Source organism: Cydia strobilella, chromosome 3 (assembly GCF_947568885.1).
Source record: "Cydia strobilella chromosome 3, ilCydStro3.1, whole genome shotgun sequence".
Taxonomy (NCBI): Eukaryota; Metazoa; Arthropoda; class Insecta; order Lepidoptera; family Tortricidae; genus Cydia; species Cydia strobilella.
Window position 1 is genome coordinate 13,554,376 of NC_086043.1, and position 17,817 is coordinate 13,572,192.

General features: G+C 36.7%; 2 protein-coding genes across 2 annotated transcripts; one reads left to right on the forward strand and one right to left on the reverse strand.

The window, feature by feature from the left end:
• Positions 1–1,812: 1,812 nt before the first annotated feature.
• On the reverse strand, positions 1,813–3,542 carry LOC134755888 (uncharacterized). The gene is made up of 3 exons (XM_063692527.1): positions 3,111–3,542; positions 2,732–2,980; positions 1,813–1,933 (listed from the first exon to the last, which is right to left on the reverse strand). Exons 1-3 carry the CDS (start codon positions 3,450–3,452, stop codon positions 1,889–1,891), a joined length of 636 nt encoding a protein of 211 aa, XP_063548597.1. The 5' UTR covers positions 3,453–3,542; the 3' UTR covers positions 1,813–1,888.
• Positions 3,543–3,609: 67 nt separating this feature from the next.
• LOC134756169 (zonadhesin-like) lies at positions 3,610–17,027 on the forward strand. Its single transcript, XM_063692998.1, has 9 exons — positions 3,610–3,616; positions 3,935–4,163; positions 10,358–10,545; positions 12,140–12,350; positions 13,941–14,173; positions 14,823–15,008; positions 15,550–15,741; positions 16,133–16,327; positions 16,797–17,027. Exons 1-9 carry the CDS (start codon positions 3,610–3,612, stop codon positions 17,021–17,023), a joined length of 1,668 nt encoding a protein of 555 aa, XP_063549068.1. The 3' UTR covers positions 17,024–17,027.
• The last annotated feature ends 790 nt before the right edge of the window (positions 17,028–17,817 follow it).

Consider the following 17,817-nt stretch of genomic DNA (forward strand, 5'->3'; position numbering starts at 1 on the left):
TCAACATCTACAGCTGCCATACGCATATAGTGTGATGTGTTATGAATTAGTGAATATGTGCAAATCTATAAAATCAGTGTAAAATAATCGCCCTTATAACAAATATCTGTAATTTAGTGTTTGTCCAAATAATAGTGAATCAATAACCATTCAGTGCAGTTTTAATTTTTGCTGTATTAACAGTGAAATATTAACACGTTTAATAGATCATTGATAGGTATATCAATGATATATTAAACGTTATGTTATTATATGTGTTATTATATCATTGCCATAACTAAATCCATAACACATTTTATCTAAATCGGTTCAGCGGTTAAAGCGTGAAGACAGACCGACAAAGTTACTTTCTCATTTTGTAATCATTTGGATTTGGAAAATGTAAGGATTTGGTATCTTGTCACAGTAGCAATCTGTATGAAAGCCGCCAGAGATTTAATTACCTAATATTTATTGTCACTGTGCGACAAAGTAAGAAACGGTGCAGAAATCAAATTCCTTGATCGTAGAGTCTGTGCGGAAAGAGAAGAGTCGTGGATTATATGGGAACCAATACATTCTACGACTCTTCTCTTTTCGCACAGACTCTACCAAAACCCCTTACGAGTAACCAAAGAGCTATTAATAGTAGAAGAGGTGTAAAATCTTAGACCCTGGTCTGCAACAAACGCCGTAGGTCGCGTCCGGCGCGGCGTGACGCTGTACGCGACGTACGAATACTTACTATGGAAATGCATTATAGTGGTCTCACTCACATGCCAGATGCCGTGCGTCGCGCCGAAAATTAAATTAACTTTAATTTGTATTCGGGGTTTAACCGTATACATCTAGGTCTACCCAACACTAGGAGGGTAATGTCAGAAGTGATGATCCAACACCTAACATTACCCAGCCAGTGTTGGGTAGACCTAGATGTGTGCGGATGTGTGCCATATAAAAAAACCGGCCAAGTGCGAGTCGGACTCGCGTTCCAAGGGTTCCGTACATTACACAATTCAAACAATGTATTTTTTATGTGAAACGTGAGTGAAATGTCTTTAAAAAACCCGTAGGGGTAAAACTAAGTTATTAAATCCGACTCACGCTTGTCTGCACATTTTTAGTAGGTTTTCCTGTGATCTATAGGTAAAGATGTATTTTATGTATTTTTTTTTTCAAAATTTTAGACCCAGTAGGTTTAGAGATAAAGGGGGGGAATGGTAATTTTTTGCCTATTTTCTTGAATAACTTCTAAACTATTTATCCTAAAATCATTAAAAAAAAAATATTTGAGATTCTCACAATGAGCTCTTTTATTTGATATGTAACACGATATATTTAAAAAAACTTTATTTTTAATTTTCTCATTTACCTCCCAAAAGTGGCCCCCGTGTTTAAAATTTATTTGTTTACGATATATGTCCGTCTTTGGGTCACAAACATATGTATACCAAATTTCAACTTAATTGGACCAGTAGTTTCGGAGAAAATAGGCTGTGACAGACGGACAGACAGACAGACGCACGAGTGATCCTATAAGGGTTCCGTTTTTTCCTTTTGAGGTACGGAACCCTAAAAAGTGAATTCTACCCCTTATCATCCCATTAAAAATCACTTCTGGGATAAAAACTATCCTATGTCCTTTCCCGGGTCTTCAACTATCTCCATATCTTCATCATCTATCTTCATTTAAATCGGCCCAGCTGTTTAAGCGTTAAGAGGTAACATACAGACAGGCAGAGTTACTTTCGCATTTATAATATTATAAAAGGGATTAATATTAAATTGACGAAGACCAGAACTTTTAGAATCACATATTTTTATCGAACCACAATATTTTTCCTAAAACATTACAATACTTGCATCAAACATTACTAACACGTTACCAAAACAAGGACAGCCAGTTTCGCTAGATCAGGGGCACGCTCATGTGGTTGACACAGAAGGGAACCGGCTGCGGACAAGAAAATTATATTAAGTATTATATGTGTTAATAGGTTTTCTTTAACATGCTCGGAAATGGCCCTGTTTCGTTTACAAGTGGACAGCGTTATGGAATAAGCGATCAAGCAACAATCAGTTGAAACCGTTGAAATCGAGAAAATGAGCTGGTAAGATCTGTAATTTTTAATTGGTTGTTGTAAGTGAATTTTTAAAGTAAAAAGTTCAATTTTGTACTGTAAACCTGTAAAAGTGAATATAAATTGTATATCAGTAAAAAAATACTATACCTTCCAAAGGGCAAGCGCGATTCTTCATACAAACGTAGTTACGCTCTCATTTTAAAACGAGTAGCTTTGTTTGATTTGAAACTTTGTACTTACAATAGGATAAGGTATATCTATGTCTGTAATTAGTACGTAGCTTCAGATACCATAGTTAAAATAAGTTTTTGGCAAAAATTTCATTTTTGGTACAAGCTTTTATCGCTGACTGTACTCTTCTTACTCAACTAATACTCATTGAGACAATTCTAAAAACCCCAAACACAATTAGGTTGCGTTGTTTTATCACAGAGTATCTATGGCCACCTCGTGTCTCCATCATCAGATCAGCTCGATGGTACCATAATATTGCACTGTCATCCGACTTACATATGTGTGCAAATTTTCAGCTTCATCGGAAACCGGAAAATGGGTCAAATTTAACTTGCAAATTTTGACCCGTACCAACATAGTTAATCCTATAGTACTAGCCCCAGTGGACGGCATTAGCTCGCCAAAAGCTGGCAGTAATATTATCAAATACAAACCTGTCTGCTATTATCAATCTTCCTCGTCACTACACTATTGTGGACTATTGCCGGGCGTCGCCGTGTCACGGGGTCCAATCCACAGATCTCTGGGCAGCAGCTACGGCCGACGGGTAAGCAAGGGTACGGACACGGTGGGGCTCTCGGGCAAATCGGTCGTTGTTTAGGTATCATTGGAGGAGGGCATTGTGGATTGCAGCAAGGCAGCACTGGTTGGTAACATGGTATGGGCTCAGGGCAAGGGCGGCACTGAAAATAGTAGTAAAATATAGTTAGATTAATATGATTTTTATTAGTGAATTTGGAATTGGAACAACTGACCAGAACACGATAATACGTAGCAGTAACTATATATATAGGTTTGCAATGTTAGACTTACTGGTGGAAGATCATATGGCTCGGGAGGTGGACAGCAAGGTAACTCTGGAGGACAACACACTGGTCTCGGCGGGCAATACGGCGGCGGTTCCGGTGCCGGACACCGGCGGGGTTTGCAAGGCGGCAGTATCGGCACAATAGGCGGAACTATGTCCGGGATGACCGGCGCCGGGCACGGCCGGAACCTAGCGCAGCAGTTGCAAGGGGGGCATGGGGTGCAAGGCACGGGGGGCGGGACGCACGGCTGGCAGCACTGCGGTGGGGGACAGCAGTAGTAGCCGCACGGTCCGGTGCCGCACGGCAGGATCGCCGGGCAAGTCGGGCAAAATGTACACGCACACATTTTTCTTAGTTCAGTATTAGGTTAAGTTAGTATGAACTAGTAATTTTTAAATTTTCCTGTTTTTGTTATTTTTATATTATGTAAAATTTTCTGGTTTTAATCAAATTTTTTACAAGAATTTTATGTTGATGGTGATTGTTTATTTCATTTTTGTAAAATGTTCTGTCAGGAATAACAAAAAAGTTGGTAATATTAGTTATTATATGCCAATAACAATGAATATAAAGATAATAAATTGAACATTACAATTTCCTATTGTAATTCAAAATATTCAAATACTAATTAATTTAGGTACTTTAATCATTTTTGATATGATTAGATTTATTTGCATATAAAAAATTTAACCTCAACCTTCTTTATGGCACCACAAGTTCTAAAAGTATTCTAAAGAAACTAAAAACAAAATTTTCAAACGTCACAAAACTGTCGATTTTGATATAACCAAATTTTGTAAAAAAAAAAACAAAAAACTGCAAAATGAGTGCTCCTTTCTATAGTTTTGATCCGTGCGTGTGCACTGGCGCGCCGTGCGGCGCGTGCTACCCGTACACGACAAAACCGTGCGTGCATTCCCGGAACGATCTCCGGCCGTGCTCCGTGTGCCCGGGCGGCGGGTGCTCGCCATGCCCGGCGCCCGTTCGGCCGTGTCCGGCTCCGTGCCCGCCATGTCCTGTACTACCGTGTTTGCCAGAGTGCCCACCATGTGACAAGGTATGCTATGTAATCGTAACTAATTGGACCGTGACTGGGTGCGAGTGCGCTATAGTCTATAAGTATTAGGTACATTGTAAACTTTATATTTCAGCAACAAATTTATCTCTCTTTCATATACAATTCGTATTTACTCCGATTGCACCCGTTTTCTTTTGGATTCCAGGGTCCGCGAATAATGTACAGTCAGCAATATAAATGTGTATGCAAGGGCGCCAAACTAAAAGCTTTGCTGACTGTACCTGTGGAGGGTTGTTCACTGGCTGACTTTGGGCACTGCCAATATATATTTAAAGAACTACTTACTATTACATAGTATTAGCCGGTATTTATAGACCATAGTGTACTTAAAAAAAAGCATTTTTTAGGGTTCCGTACCTCAAAAGGAAAACACGGAACCCTTATAGGATCACTCGTGCGTCTGTCTGTCTGTCTGTCCGTCTGCCACAGCCTTTTTTCTCCGAAACTACTGGACCAACTAAGTTGAAATTTGGTACACATATGTAAGTTAGTGACACAAAGACGGACATGTAAGGTAAACAAATTAATTTTTCACATCACCTATTCGAAAAGGGGATTTTTCTTCCCCGCTAGGAGGGATCAAAGTGGCACTTTTCTTCCCTGCTAGGGGGGATCAAAGTAGCACTATTCTGTTTTAGGACATGATTTTTTTTCTTTTCTGAATACAATATTTTTAGGTTAAATAATACTTTGGAACATAACAATTTCCTCATAGGTGATGTGAAAACAGTATGTGTCACATGGTAGCAAAATTATTTCCACCTTGGGCGTTATAACACTTGAATCCCTCACTACGCTCAGGATTCAATGTACGCCCTCGCCGTAAATATGTAATTTTGCTCCCTTGTGACACAATCTACTATTAAACACGGGGGCCACTTTAGGGGGGTAAATAAGAAAATTAAAAAAAAAAAGTTTGTCAAACTATAGCGTGTTACCTATCAAATGAAAGAGCTCATTGTGAGAATCTCAAATATATATATTTTATAATTTTAATATAAACAGTTTAGAAGTTATTCAAGAAAATAGGCACAAAATGACCATTATTCCCCCTTTATCTCCGAAACTGCTGGGTCTAAAATTTTGAAAAAATACTCAAAATAGATCTTTACCTATACATTACAGGAAAATCTTTTAGAAATGTGCAGTCAAGCGTGAGTCGGACTCAATTACCTAGTTTTTCATCCGACCCCTACGGGATTTTAAAGACATTTCACTCACGTTTCACATAAAAAAATACATTGTTAAAAATTGTGTAATGTACAGAACCCTTGGAACGCGAGTCCGACTCGCACTTGGCCGGTTTTCTTAGGTATATTACTTATACTAGTTATAGTACAACCGGATTAAGTCTCACCTCGAAATCCTTCCAAAGATATGAAATTTGGTATGTATGTTAATTAAAGGTCTCTTTTTCATGTCCACACTATTTGACATTTGGGGACCTCGAGGAATTGCAGCCATCTTGGAAAATGTGTACCATCCTGGAGAAATGTGCGTTTTACTCTAAATATACGTTCTCTATGAAAATATGGTGTAGGGCAACATTAACCCTTAAATGCATAATGATGTATATATGCATCGTATATTTGATGGTTTTTTTAAATACTATGATTTTTTTCTTTATTTTTACCTCAATCTATACAACATGACACATCTATTTCAATTTATTAAAAAGTTATACAAAAAATCATGCATTTAAGGGTTAAAGCTTATTAAATTCTACACAAAAAAGTCCTAGATAACTTTGCGGAAAAAATACATCTTGTTATAGAAAATAATAGCTGAATCCAGATTTAGCGCTTATACAGCTTTACCTTATACACCTTTCAGGGGATATTCTCTTAATATGAAACTTGGAGGAATATGAAGTCCACTTTTGTCTATACATTTGTACACGTTCTACTCCAATATCAACATTTTACTCGACTGCGACTTAAACAAAAAGTAGGGTTATAGGTTTAAATACTGAAAATCAGTACACACATGTATTTTAAAACGACATATTGGTAGATTCCTCTTGCCCATCACAACCTGTTTACACCTGTTTTATTAAAGAAAAATCAATACAGCTGCCTTGAGAGGACGCCGAATAGTAAATCATATTTTTACTTCTAGCGCCTAAACTATTGAGTACATTTCAATAAAATAGACATCAGTAGATCCATAATTGGTACACGAGTGCTATGCAATACAAATTTACTAAAATAAATGGAGGAAAAATGTGTAAAACTTAAAAATGTGACTAGAAAACAGATTTTAGGTCTTAAATGGGGTTTAAACAATAGTGACAGTAATGAAATTTGACACCTACAATTTCAGGGATCCCTGTTTGCGTGTCATAAAATTGGAGCTTCGGGGACCACGGGGATCAAACGCTATCTTGAAAAGTATAAGTCTTTTTTGGTTTTTATTTTTTTCTCGGAATATCTGGGTTTAATGTGAATACTGTGTATGGCGAAACGAAAGCTTATTCAATTCCACACTAAAAAGTAATACACCTAAAATCTGTTTTTATAGTCACATTTTTAAGTTTTACACATTTTTCCTCCATTTATTTTAGTAAATTTGTATTGCATAGTACTTGTGTACCAATTATGGATCTACTGATGTCTATTTTATTGAAATCCACTCAATAGTTTAGGTGCTAGAAGTCAAAATATGATTTACTATTAGGCGTCCTCTCAAGGCAGCTGTATTGATTTTTCTTTAATAAAACAGGTGTAAACAGGTTGTGAAGGGCAAGAGGAATCTACCAATATGTCGTTTTAAAAAATCCGTCCAGTATCCTGAGCTACAGGGTGTACTGATTTTCAGTATTTAAACCTATAACCCTACTTTCTGTTTGAGTCGCAGTCGAGTAAAATGTTGATATTGGAGTAGAACGTGTACAAATGTAGAAAAAAGTGGAATTCATATTCCTCCAAGTTTCATAAGAGAATATCCCCTGAAAGGGTATAAACGCTAAATCTGGATTCAGCTATTATTTTCTATAACAAGATGTATTTTTTCCGCAAAGTTATCTAGGACTTTTTTGTGTAGTATTTAATAAGCTTTAATGTTGCCTTACACCATATTTTCATAGAGAACGTATATTTAGAGTAAAACGCAAATTTCTCCAGGATGGTACACATTTTCCAAGATGGCTGCGATTCCTCGAGGTCCCCAAATGTGAAATAATGTGGACATAAAAAAGAGACCTTTAATTAACTAACATACCAAATTTCATAACTGGAAGGATTTCGAGGTGAGACTTAATCCGATTGTACTATTATTCACAGCATTTATTTTATTTATTTATTTAAACTTTATTGCACAAACAAAGAGATGTTTAAAAAAAATTACTTATAACTGCTTATTTATAAATGCTTGACTCTGAAAAAAGATTATGCCAAGAAGTAAACTTTTATACTCATAGCTCATAATATATGTAATTTTTTTGGTGAATTCAATAAATGATACAATCTAGAATGTGTAATCACACAATAAACTTCAAGGTTTCATGGTTGTTTTCTCCAGTTTTCGCATTTCGCCACATGTTTAAATAATGACTAGTACCTATGGTTTAACAAAAGGAGGTAGAATATATGTACCTATCGACACCCCGACTAAAGAAAAATCTAGCTTTATTAGTTGACCGAAGCGTAGCGAAGGTCTACGGTTTGACTGGGGCATTTTGATTTTCTATGTCCGGATGTTCTCCTCTACACGTCGCAATTCTCAACCGATTCTCGTGAAATTTTGTGACCAAATTCTATGATTAAATAGAATTTTTTTGTCGATCTGGTTTTTGGAAATTTTTCAAAATGGCGGAGTTGTGATAGCTCGCGCCTAAACAAATAGTCGTATCGATATCATAATAGTATTTTCTTTTTGAGAGATGTTTACAGATTAAATGTCGAAAAATGCAGAAACTTTGTATTGCTGGTTTTAGCGGTATTTAGATATTTAGTTTTTACTCGAGAATGATTAGCTGAATTTCGTCAGCTTAGGTAAGCACTATCTTAGCATTTTTGCAAACATTCGCTTTTTTAGTTTGCACCGGGTGGTCTGTGGTTCGATCCCCAGTGACTGTATGCTGCTACATAACTTTTTGTATTTTTTTTACACTTAAAATTCGTATTGTTTTGTTTTATTTGTTTTTTATTTTTCTATGTTGAAATTGATTGATCAAGCGCGGGCTAAGCGTATTCGTTTCATTTTTACAAGCCTTTATTTAACTAGCCCTAAAAATATGTTTTATTTTTGTTATTTTAGTTTTCTAATTCTGAACGGCAGATCCATACGTTTAGTTAGCTTTAAGTGGTTCTCCTTATTCCGAATTTCATACAATTTGATTTACAGTTTTTCTTTTAAAATACGTAGATTTCTTGCACCGTAAACTTTGAGGTTTAAGTAGTATAGATTCGTTTGTCTGAGCGGGTTTATGGAGCCAATTATTCAATAATATTATTGAAAAATTCAATAAAAAATTGAGAAAATTTTACCCAACGCCTGTTTGTGTGAATGACCTTTACACTATCCATGTCAAACAAGATGGTAAAGTTGTTTAATAATAACTAACAAAGATGTCACTTTAACACAGGTGACCTAACTATAAGTAGTGCCTAATTTGATCGATAGCTGGTGTCATCGTGAGGTCAAAACGGGCCGATTTTTAGGGTTCCGTACTCAAAGGGTAAAAACGGGACCCTATTACTAAGACTCCTCTGTCCGTCTATCACCAGGCTGTAACCGTGATAGCTAGACAGTTGAAATTTTCACAAATGATGTAATTATGTTGCCGCTATAACAACAAATACTAAAACGTACGGTGGAACCCTTGGTGGGCGAGTTTGTTTTCGTGTGGCTCCCATCAACATATTTTACTACTAAGCATTTCAATACTTTTAGAAATTCAAAAATCAGCTAGGTAAATATACAGGTTAGTTTGGGTCATCAGTGAGGGCAACTACCAGATCCCGTGCTGCTACGCGATATTGGTTTTAAAAAACTTTCCCTCAATTTTAAATTTATGAAGATTGGGGTTTACGGATTTTGGAAAAAACAGGTACTTACAGGATGTGAGAAAAAGGTCATTTTTGACAAACTTTTTTACAAGTGAAACGTAAAGAGCAAGTCTTTAAAAACCCGCTCGGATCGAAAACCGATATAAACGAAAAAGTGTTATGGCGCGTTGGCGGTATATTATGAATGGTTTCGATATAAACGTATCAACGAAAGTAGCCATTACGTGCTGCTGACATAGATGGCGATGATTCTGCGCTAGAAACGACGCATTCGAAGCTAAAATGACCCCTATTTGTAGTGTTTATTTAATAATTACTCATCAGTCCATTAACCGATTTCGATACAATTATTGCTATATTTTGCAGTCTTTACACAATTTTGATGAAGTGTGACTGTTTCTACTGTTGAGTGTAAATTTCGATTTAGTCGTCATATTTTTGTTGCATGCGTTAATATCAAATCAACACGTCTTAGAAAAAGTTTGAGTTTTGGAAACGATGGTGATAATTCGTAAATTGTGCACAATCACTTTTTGTAGTTAGTCGTCAGGACAGCCTTAGACACATCCATCTTAAGCTATGCTCGCGAGGTCTACAGCTCACAGAGCCACTAGTCTAGTGTTGAGATCATTTCGTGGACTTTGTAGATCCTGGAGACACTACCAAGTCCAAGGTAACTGCTGAAAAGTTGTACCGAGAATATTGTCCATAGGTAAAAATCCTGCCAATATCATACAGTTAATAGGTATATAGGTAAAAACAGACCGTTTAATAATTGTTCAAAAGAAATTAAGAGTTTTATGATTTATGGCGTTAATATTTTATGATTTATTAACAAAATAAGTACAAATTCTGGAAAATGTCCACATGTACCTACAGCACTTGCCCATAATATTGGCAACAAACTGTTTCTGACTGTTTTTTTTAATGCTATGGCATCTCAATTTCAATATTTTGACTAAAGCAGCAAGGACAGTAAAAAATAGACAAAAAACTTGCATGAAATTAGCGCAGGTACCTGTTTTATTGATAGCAAGACACTAATTTATTATGTGTACATATTCTAATGATATTGCATGCAACTCGTTTATTCAAATGTTCTGTTTAGAATTACTTACCACCTCCGCTACGATACAAGTAATAAAAACCATAATGTGCGTGCAGGTGTATCCGTCTGTTCCTGTGCCGCCTAACATCTGCCCATCCGTCGCCATCCCCTGCTGCCGGCCCAACCGCTGCAAGCCGTGCCCCTGCTACTGCTGTGAAGGGCCCGGCTGCTGCATACCGAAACGCTGCAGCTACCCTGGTGCGCCCGTCTGCTGTGGCTGCAAAGGACCATGCATGCCAATCTGGTAGGAGGCAAAATCACCAGTTCTATTGTGAAGATTTTTAGAGAAAAATCTGTGGTAGTCGGGCGTCAAGATAATATTTTGTAGGAGTCATTATTTAAAGTATTTTGAAATTGTTAAATATTTTTTTTATAAAAATTGTTGTAATGAAACTGTGACGTAACTTTAATAAGAGTAAATTGTTTACCTTGTATAATTTTTGATAGTTTATCTAGAAATACACTTTTTACCTTCTTCTAACTTCTAATCAGTATGTAAGTAAAAAACACTTTATTGCAAGGGTCACCATTTAGTTTCTTTAGGGGTCCGGTTCTTAAAATAAAATAACCATCGCTGTCCGTTTCTCCTTCAGTTTATTATTTAATAAAACATTATTTTTTTAGCAAAAAAATAAAATAGGTCGGCGGTCCGGACGGATGCGGACCGCGGTCCGCCATTTGGTGACCCCTGCTTTTTTGTGTGAAACATGGATAGAATTAGGTAACGATTGTTTCAGTTATAATATGATTTTATTTTGAAAAGTTGAGTAGGTAAAGCAAGGGCTTAATTGGGTCAAAATTCTTTTCGTTGTCTTGTTTTTTGTCCTCAAAAAATGTGACGGTGGAGCTTTTTGTATGGGGTGAATTTAAGTTTTTAATTTTTCTCAAGATAATTATAATCTACAGCTAGAGAGACATGCAAAAACAATCAACTTTTTTATTTATTTGATAAAAGACAAAAATAGAACACACACAGTGGTCAGAAACAAGACAACGAAAATGAGGCATTTTCTATGACGAGGGACCTTATTCTCGATGGCGCTTACGCCGCACAGCGTCGCGCGGCATTGTATTTATACCGGAGCATCGTTTATAATGGCGTAAGCGCCATCGACAATAAGATCGCTTTTTATAGAAAATACCACAAATCATTTTGACCCAATTAACACTCGTTCGTACCTACTAAAAAACTTCATAATGCCTGATGTTGGGTGATGGAGTGCTCGATTCGGAAATAGTTTGTGTTATACACAGTGCAATAGTTCAAAATATGGACCCCTAATGCCTTTACTGATGAACATTCGTTTATTTCATTCCACATCCATTCACTTTATCCATAAATGCATAAATAAATGTTAAAGAGCTAGTTTACTTCCAATGCACCGTATACATCGTATATAAACTCCAGCTGTTAATACCTACTTTCTGCATTTTATAACAAACATTTGTACAGTTTGCCTTTGTTCAAATAAGACCTATAAAAAATAAAATACATTATTACGACATTTATCTTACGTGCATAAATGTTCGTGTCGAGCAAATTTTTGATATTACATACTGTGCAACGAATGACTGAGGATGGGTACGAAGAGCGCTATGGTCGGTTTCGGATTGATTATTTTGCTGGTTTCAACAGCGGCTGTAACTGAATCACCCCCGGCTGTTGGTGAGTGCATTTGAGTTAATAATATTATTGTATATATTGGATTATACCGCATACCTAACTGACACACTCCAGTCCTGCTCATCCAGGTTAGTTATTGCGAAAAGTATTACTTATTAAAGCTACACCATTTTCGTTTTTGCTGACGCACATAATCAAACTTAAAATGCTTCAGATTATGGCAAAACAATACCTCCTCCATGTCCTAAAAATGAAGTATATCGCTGTCAGAACACCTGCCCGCCGGACGGCTGCGTCACCTTATACGCGGCTTTCGATTGCATTGCCAACCAAACTTGTGTTAACGGCTGTTATTGCAAAGACGATTACCTGAGGATAGGTCGAAATGGCCCGTGCGTTCCCAGGGACCAGTGTCCCCCGCGTAAGTATTCATTACCTTCTTATACAATGTTGTGATTTTGGGAGACTAAATCTTTATTTAAATATTTCTAAATACTATTATACATTAGTCAATTGTTTGCGTCGTAACAATTTGCCTCTTATTAAATATTTTGTAAGTGCTTACAAGAACAAAGGAAGGCTTCTTAAGAAAATAATATATTTTGATAGTATTTTCAGTCCTAGTAAAAATAAATAGGAGTTTTCAAAAATAATATTTTCAGAAATAATCACTTTGCGACAAACAAAAGGGTTTTTCCTTCTAACTTTTGAACCATCGGTCCAAAAAATTGGAAAAAATCACAAAATAGTGCTTAATGAACACATGCGCCAACAGTTAAAACAATCGTGATCAGTTAAGCCTGTTTTTGAGTTATCGCGTTATCGCTAAAAGTCTTCCCTTCTTATTATATTTAAAAGCCTGGTAACCCTTATTTTGTGACCGGATTTTCGCAGGCAACCCTATACCACTGTATTGGCAATAAAATTACCATCATTTTGAAATATAATTCAAGCGTCAGACAGATGAGTCCAATTATCGATATAAACCCACCTGTTTAAACACTAACTGATTCAACTTATTTCGTTCGTCAGACATGTCGGTGAAATTTAAAGAAAAAATATATTTTTTCAAAAATTAATTTAAAATAGCCTTTCTCAAGGAATATTTTATTAAGAAATAATGGTTTTTTAGGCAACCCTATTTATTTATGTTAAGGAATTTTTTTTTTCATAAAAATATCTGGGAGACCGAGCTTTCTTCGGAAAACATATAAAAACTCAAGAATGCGCGTTTTCCCAGAGATAAGACGATGGATTTTTCGCCCCCGAAAACCCCCATATAGCAAATTTCATCGAAATCGTTAGAGCCGTTTCCGAGATCCCCAATATATATATATACATATATACAAAAATACATATATACAAAAATACATATATACAAAAATACATATATACAAGAAATGCTCGTTTAAAGGAACTTATAAGATATCGGTTTCGTCTATAAGTTTCATCCGTCAGACGTATCAGTGAAGGTCGACCATATATAACGTATCTCCTACTAATACTAGTCACCTTAGTTTTTGAAAATATATTAGGTATTTTTACCAGACCTTTATTGAAATGAGTATAAATCGCCGATTAGCGTATGCTAAGAATTATTATTATTATTTCAGTTTGGGCAAAAATGCCCGTGTATGTTTGACTGTTTTCTTCTACACGTCGCATTTCTCAACCGTTTCTCGTGAAATTTTGTGAGCGGGTTTGATAATTTTTCAAATTTTGTCCATTTAGTTTTTGGAATTTTATTAAAATGGGGGGAACTATGGGGGCTTACGTAGTCTACAGCTTCGCAAAGTAACCCCAAAAATGCAATTCAGAAAAATCTCGGGTTGTTATCGTGATGTTACTTTTTGAATTACCGCTGATAACGCTAAGATGATAACATTTGGCATGCTAAATTAAACGATAAATATTATACAGATTTTGGCAGCTCGTTATGGTAGCTGTCATACGGAATACCCCAAGCCACGTTAACAAGGTACAAAGTACAAATTATAAATATGTTGTATGTATATAACAGAAACCGATGACAGTGAAGTTCCTACTGTTCCTGTGACGAGTGTCCCTCGAAGATGCCCGCCAAATGAGGAGCTCAAGTTAAGAGGGTCCTGCCCCCCGGATACTTGCGACATGCTCTACATTTCCGTTTTCTGCATCGCAAACCAAACTCAAGAACTTTTATGCACTTGTAAATCAGGCTATCTGAGGAGGAACACTACCTGTGTGCCTGAAGATAGGTGTCTACCACGTGAGTCAAAAAAAATGTCTTTCAAATAGGTACCTATATAGGGAACATTACGCGAAACTCTGCGTAGGGGGCGCCAGGGCGCCACTACCACAATCAACAACAAACAAGAAAATCGAAATTCCGTTATGTAACATCTCTGTCACTCTTGCATATTCGAGCGATAAAGAGGCAGATAGCGAAATTTCGGATTGGCGTTTCTCGGTAGGTCCTCTGTAAACAAACCGCATAAACACGTAAGTATAAAATTATTAACAACTCTAACGTAGATATAAATCTAACTTAACTAAACCATATTTAACGTAAGCCTAAGAGCTTAACTTTGTTTTTAATAAATAGATCAAGTAGGTAATATGTTTTTTGGAACGTATAAAGTACATTTAATATTTTTTTAGTTTACAACCGTTTAAACATGCACTTTTTTAATTTAGTGAAATAAAAAGCAAGTGCCCAGCAAGTGCCTGTTTGAAACCTGGCTGGACTAACTGGATATTTGAATGATGTTATTTAGTTATCGTGCGTCCCGCTCGTGCCAATACATTTATGGACAAACACGAGCGAAACACGGTAACTGAATGACATTAAGTCAATTTCATTTTGACGTCAGTTTACGTTTGGATTGGCCTGTAAGCTTAAATTTTGTTTTGGACAGCCGAATGCGCCGATGACCCCAACGCTATAAGAGGATGTGGCAATAGATGCGGAAAAACATGCGCGGATTACAACAATACGACCAAAGTGTGTAACAACAATGTATGCCATATTAACGGATGCGACTGTAAAGATGGATTGGTTTATGATCAAAACACAAATAGATGCGTTAAACCCGAACAGTGCAGTAAGATAATTCATATATTACATTTCTAAGTTGAAACCACATTAGCATTATACTCGTATACTTACATACCTACCTATACTATAACATAGGCATCGCGCACCACCTCCAAATTTTAATTAAATTAGGACTAGTAGTTCTGTGAGCTGTAGGCCTCGCGAACCCCAATGACTCTGCCATTTTGAGAAACTTCCACACATGACTGGACAAAAAATATTAGTTTTCAGTTGTCGTATTTGGCCACTGTAGAAAAGCATTTTTCCCAATCTACGCTTCGCGTTTGCTTTAAACGGGGCGAAAAAATATTATTCTGACTTTTGTGTCGCCGTCGCTGTCGGCTCGTTACAAGTCGTTCTTTCTTCACCATTGAACCATTATTACTACGTGTAGAACCAGCACAGAGAACCAGTATTTTGCGCCATGAATTTCACGGCGCTTACGACGTTTTGGTCGCCGCCTACAGGTTGCGATTGCGACAATTTCATTGTTTGGTATGGCTTCTCTATGTGAAGTAATAATAAGAATAACTCAATGTTCTTCACAGCCAAGCAATGCAAGGGATCGCATGAAATATACATTGACTGTCCAGCCGGACAATGTAAAGCCAAAACTTGTGATGACCTGGTGAATCCACCTGGTTGTCCAAGAATAAAACCTCCGTGCCCAGGAGGCTGTGTTTGCGAAGATGGATATTTCAGAGACAAGAGTGGAAAATGCATACCGAAGGAACAGTGTCGTAAGTCAAACTTTACTTACGTAAAACCACAAATATACTAGGTTTAAAAAAACACAATTGAAGCCTCATTAAAAAGATGATGATATAATGTGGTAATTTTTTACTAATAATATGGAATAGAGGAAATACCCTCTTTATAGGATGAACCAAAAGCAGCGTCACTTGCGTGTCAGAGGCTTTAGAAATTTCTGTATCTTTATTTCAGTATATACATATAGCAGAAAGACGCGTTTTAGCTTAAATTAATATTCCATTATAGGTGTTAATAACATAAATTGTTTTTTTTTACTGCAAACACTTGTTTAATAGTGATAATGATGAAACCTACGACGTAGTGAGCACCACATCGCACCGCGTGATATGTAAACAATTATAACTTTGTTTATTTTAGCTTCTCTGCAATGTAAAAAGAAAAACGAACGCTGGTCAAACTGCGTGATCGGAGAATGCGTTCCAAGGGCTTGCGAAGACGTTGGATATCCAGTAGCCTGCCCAGACATTATTGGCCCCTGCGCTGGTGGCTGTACTTGCATTGAAGGCTTCGTAAAAAACAGTAAAGGAGATTGTATTGACATGAAGGATTGTCGTGAGTATTTAAGATATTCTGCAGGTTGAGGCATATTATGTAATTCGATAAGATTTGATAAAGCACCTAGGCACGAAAATTCAGTATGGTGTTAAAGTGTGGAGCTTCGATGTCGATTATTAATTAACATACTGCTAAAAAAAAACAGTTTGATCAGTGATCCGGTGATCACGCTAGCACTTAAAATCATGGAACTTATGGTAGAACATAAATCCCATCAATAACATAAATATTAAATGAAAGCCAAGTTTAATGTTTAATAACGGCTGCTGATTCGCCAGTTCCTTTTTCTTTGAACTTATATTTGCTTATATGTAATATATATCCAGGGTGATGTAATTAAAAGATTGTTCTATATTTTGGCAATCATGCTTTGTTTTGTAGGTACATAACTGATTTTCGGAAATAGTAATACGTGATTTATAATCACGACTCCAAATATATTTAAACCGTTTTCCTTATTTTGTAGCATCTTGTGGAGGAGATCCTAACGCAGTAAGTGGTTGCGGTAACCCATGTGGTAAAACTTGCGCAAGTCTGTATGCGAACAATTCCGACTTGATCTGCCCCCAGTATTGCGAGTACAATGGCTGCGACTGCAAATCCGGATACCGTCTTCTAACAGACAGCACGGATAGCACGGAATCTAAAAAATGTGTTCCGGAGAGTGAATGTCCTAAGCGTAAGTTGCTTTGAGCATTTGGATTTGGACCACCGCCCACATTTAAGCCAACTGCTGTCATAACTATCTTCCCTTTTCCACCAATTACTTCCATCGTATACCATCTGGGGTTAAGCGTGCCCCGCCTACGTCACCCGTCTGAGCCATCCTCTTGGTGTCTATGCTCGCCCATCTCTCCGAATGAATGCGGCAGATGTGACCGCTCCAATTATATTTGATTTTAGTGGAATTATAACAACTGTACTCGCTTTGAAACGAAATTTCTATACGATCTATCCTTTTAGCACTAATTGTAAAACCTTATTGATTTTTGGCAAGCCTTCAGTTTAATTGATTTGCCCATTTTTTAAGGTTCCGTACCTCAAAAGGAAAAAACGGAACCCTTATAGGATCACTCGTGCGTCTGTCTGTCTGTCTGTCTGCCTGTCCGTCTGTCACAGCCTGTTTTCTCCGAAACTACTGGACCAATTAAGTTGAAATTTGGTACACATATGTAAGTTTGTGACCCAAAGATGGACATGTAACGTAAACAAATTAATTTTAAACACGGGGGCCACTTTTGGGGGGTAAATGAGTTTTTTTTTTAATAAAGTTTGTCAAACTATATCATGTTACATATCAAATGAAAGAGCTCATTGTGATAATATCAAATATATTTTTTTGATAATTTTAAGATAAACGGTTTAGAAGTTATTCAATAAAATAGGCAAAAAATGACCAAGTTAAAGAGAGGAAATATGATGTTTTAAGTTTCGCAAAAATCTTATAACAAAGACGTAATAAATCTGGCTACATGGACCTTAAGTAC

Coding starts and splice junctions, on each gene's coding strand:
- LOC134756169 (XM_063692998.1), top strand. Junction 10,546..12,139: donor GGACCATGCATGCCAATCTG/GTAGGAGGCAAA, acceptor AAAATGCTTCAG/ATTATGGCAAAACAATACCT. Junction 16,328..16,796: donor TATTGACATGAAGGATTGTC/GTGAGTATTTAA, acceptor CTTATTTTGTAG/CATCTTGTGGAGGAGATCCT.
- LOC134755888 (XM_063692527.1), bottom strand. CDS start 3,452: ATGTGTGCGTGTACATTTTGCCCGACTTGCCCGGCGATCCTGCCGTGC. Junction 2,981..3,110: donor AGCCATATGATCTTCCACCA/GTAAGTCTAACA, acceptor TACTATTTTCAG/TGCCGCCCTTGCCCTGAGCC. Junction 1,934..2,731: donor AGATTGATAATAGCAGACAG/GTTTGTATTTGA, acceptor TCTTGTCCGCAG/CCGGTTCCCTTCTGTGTCAA.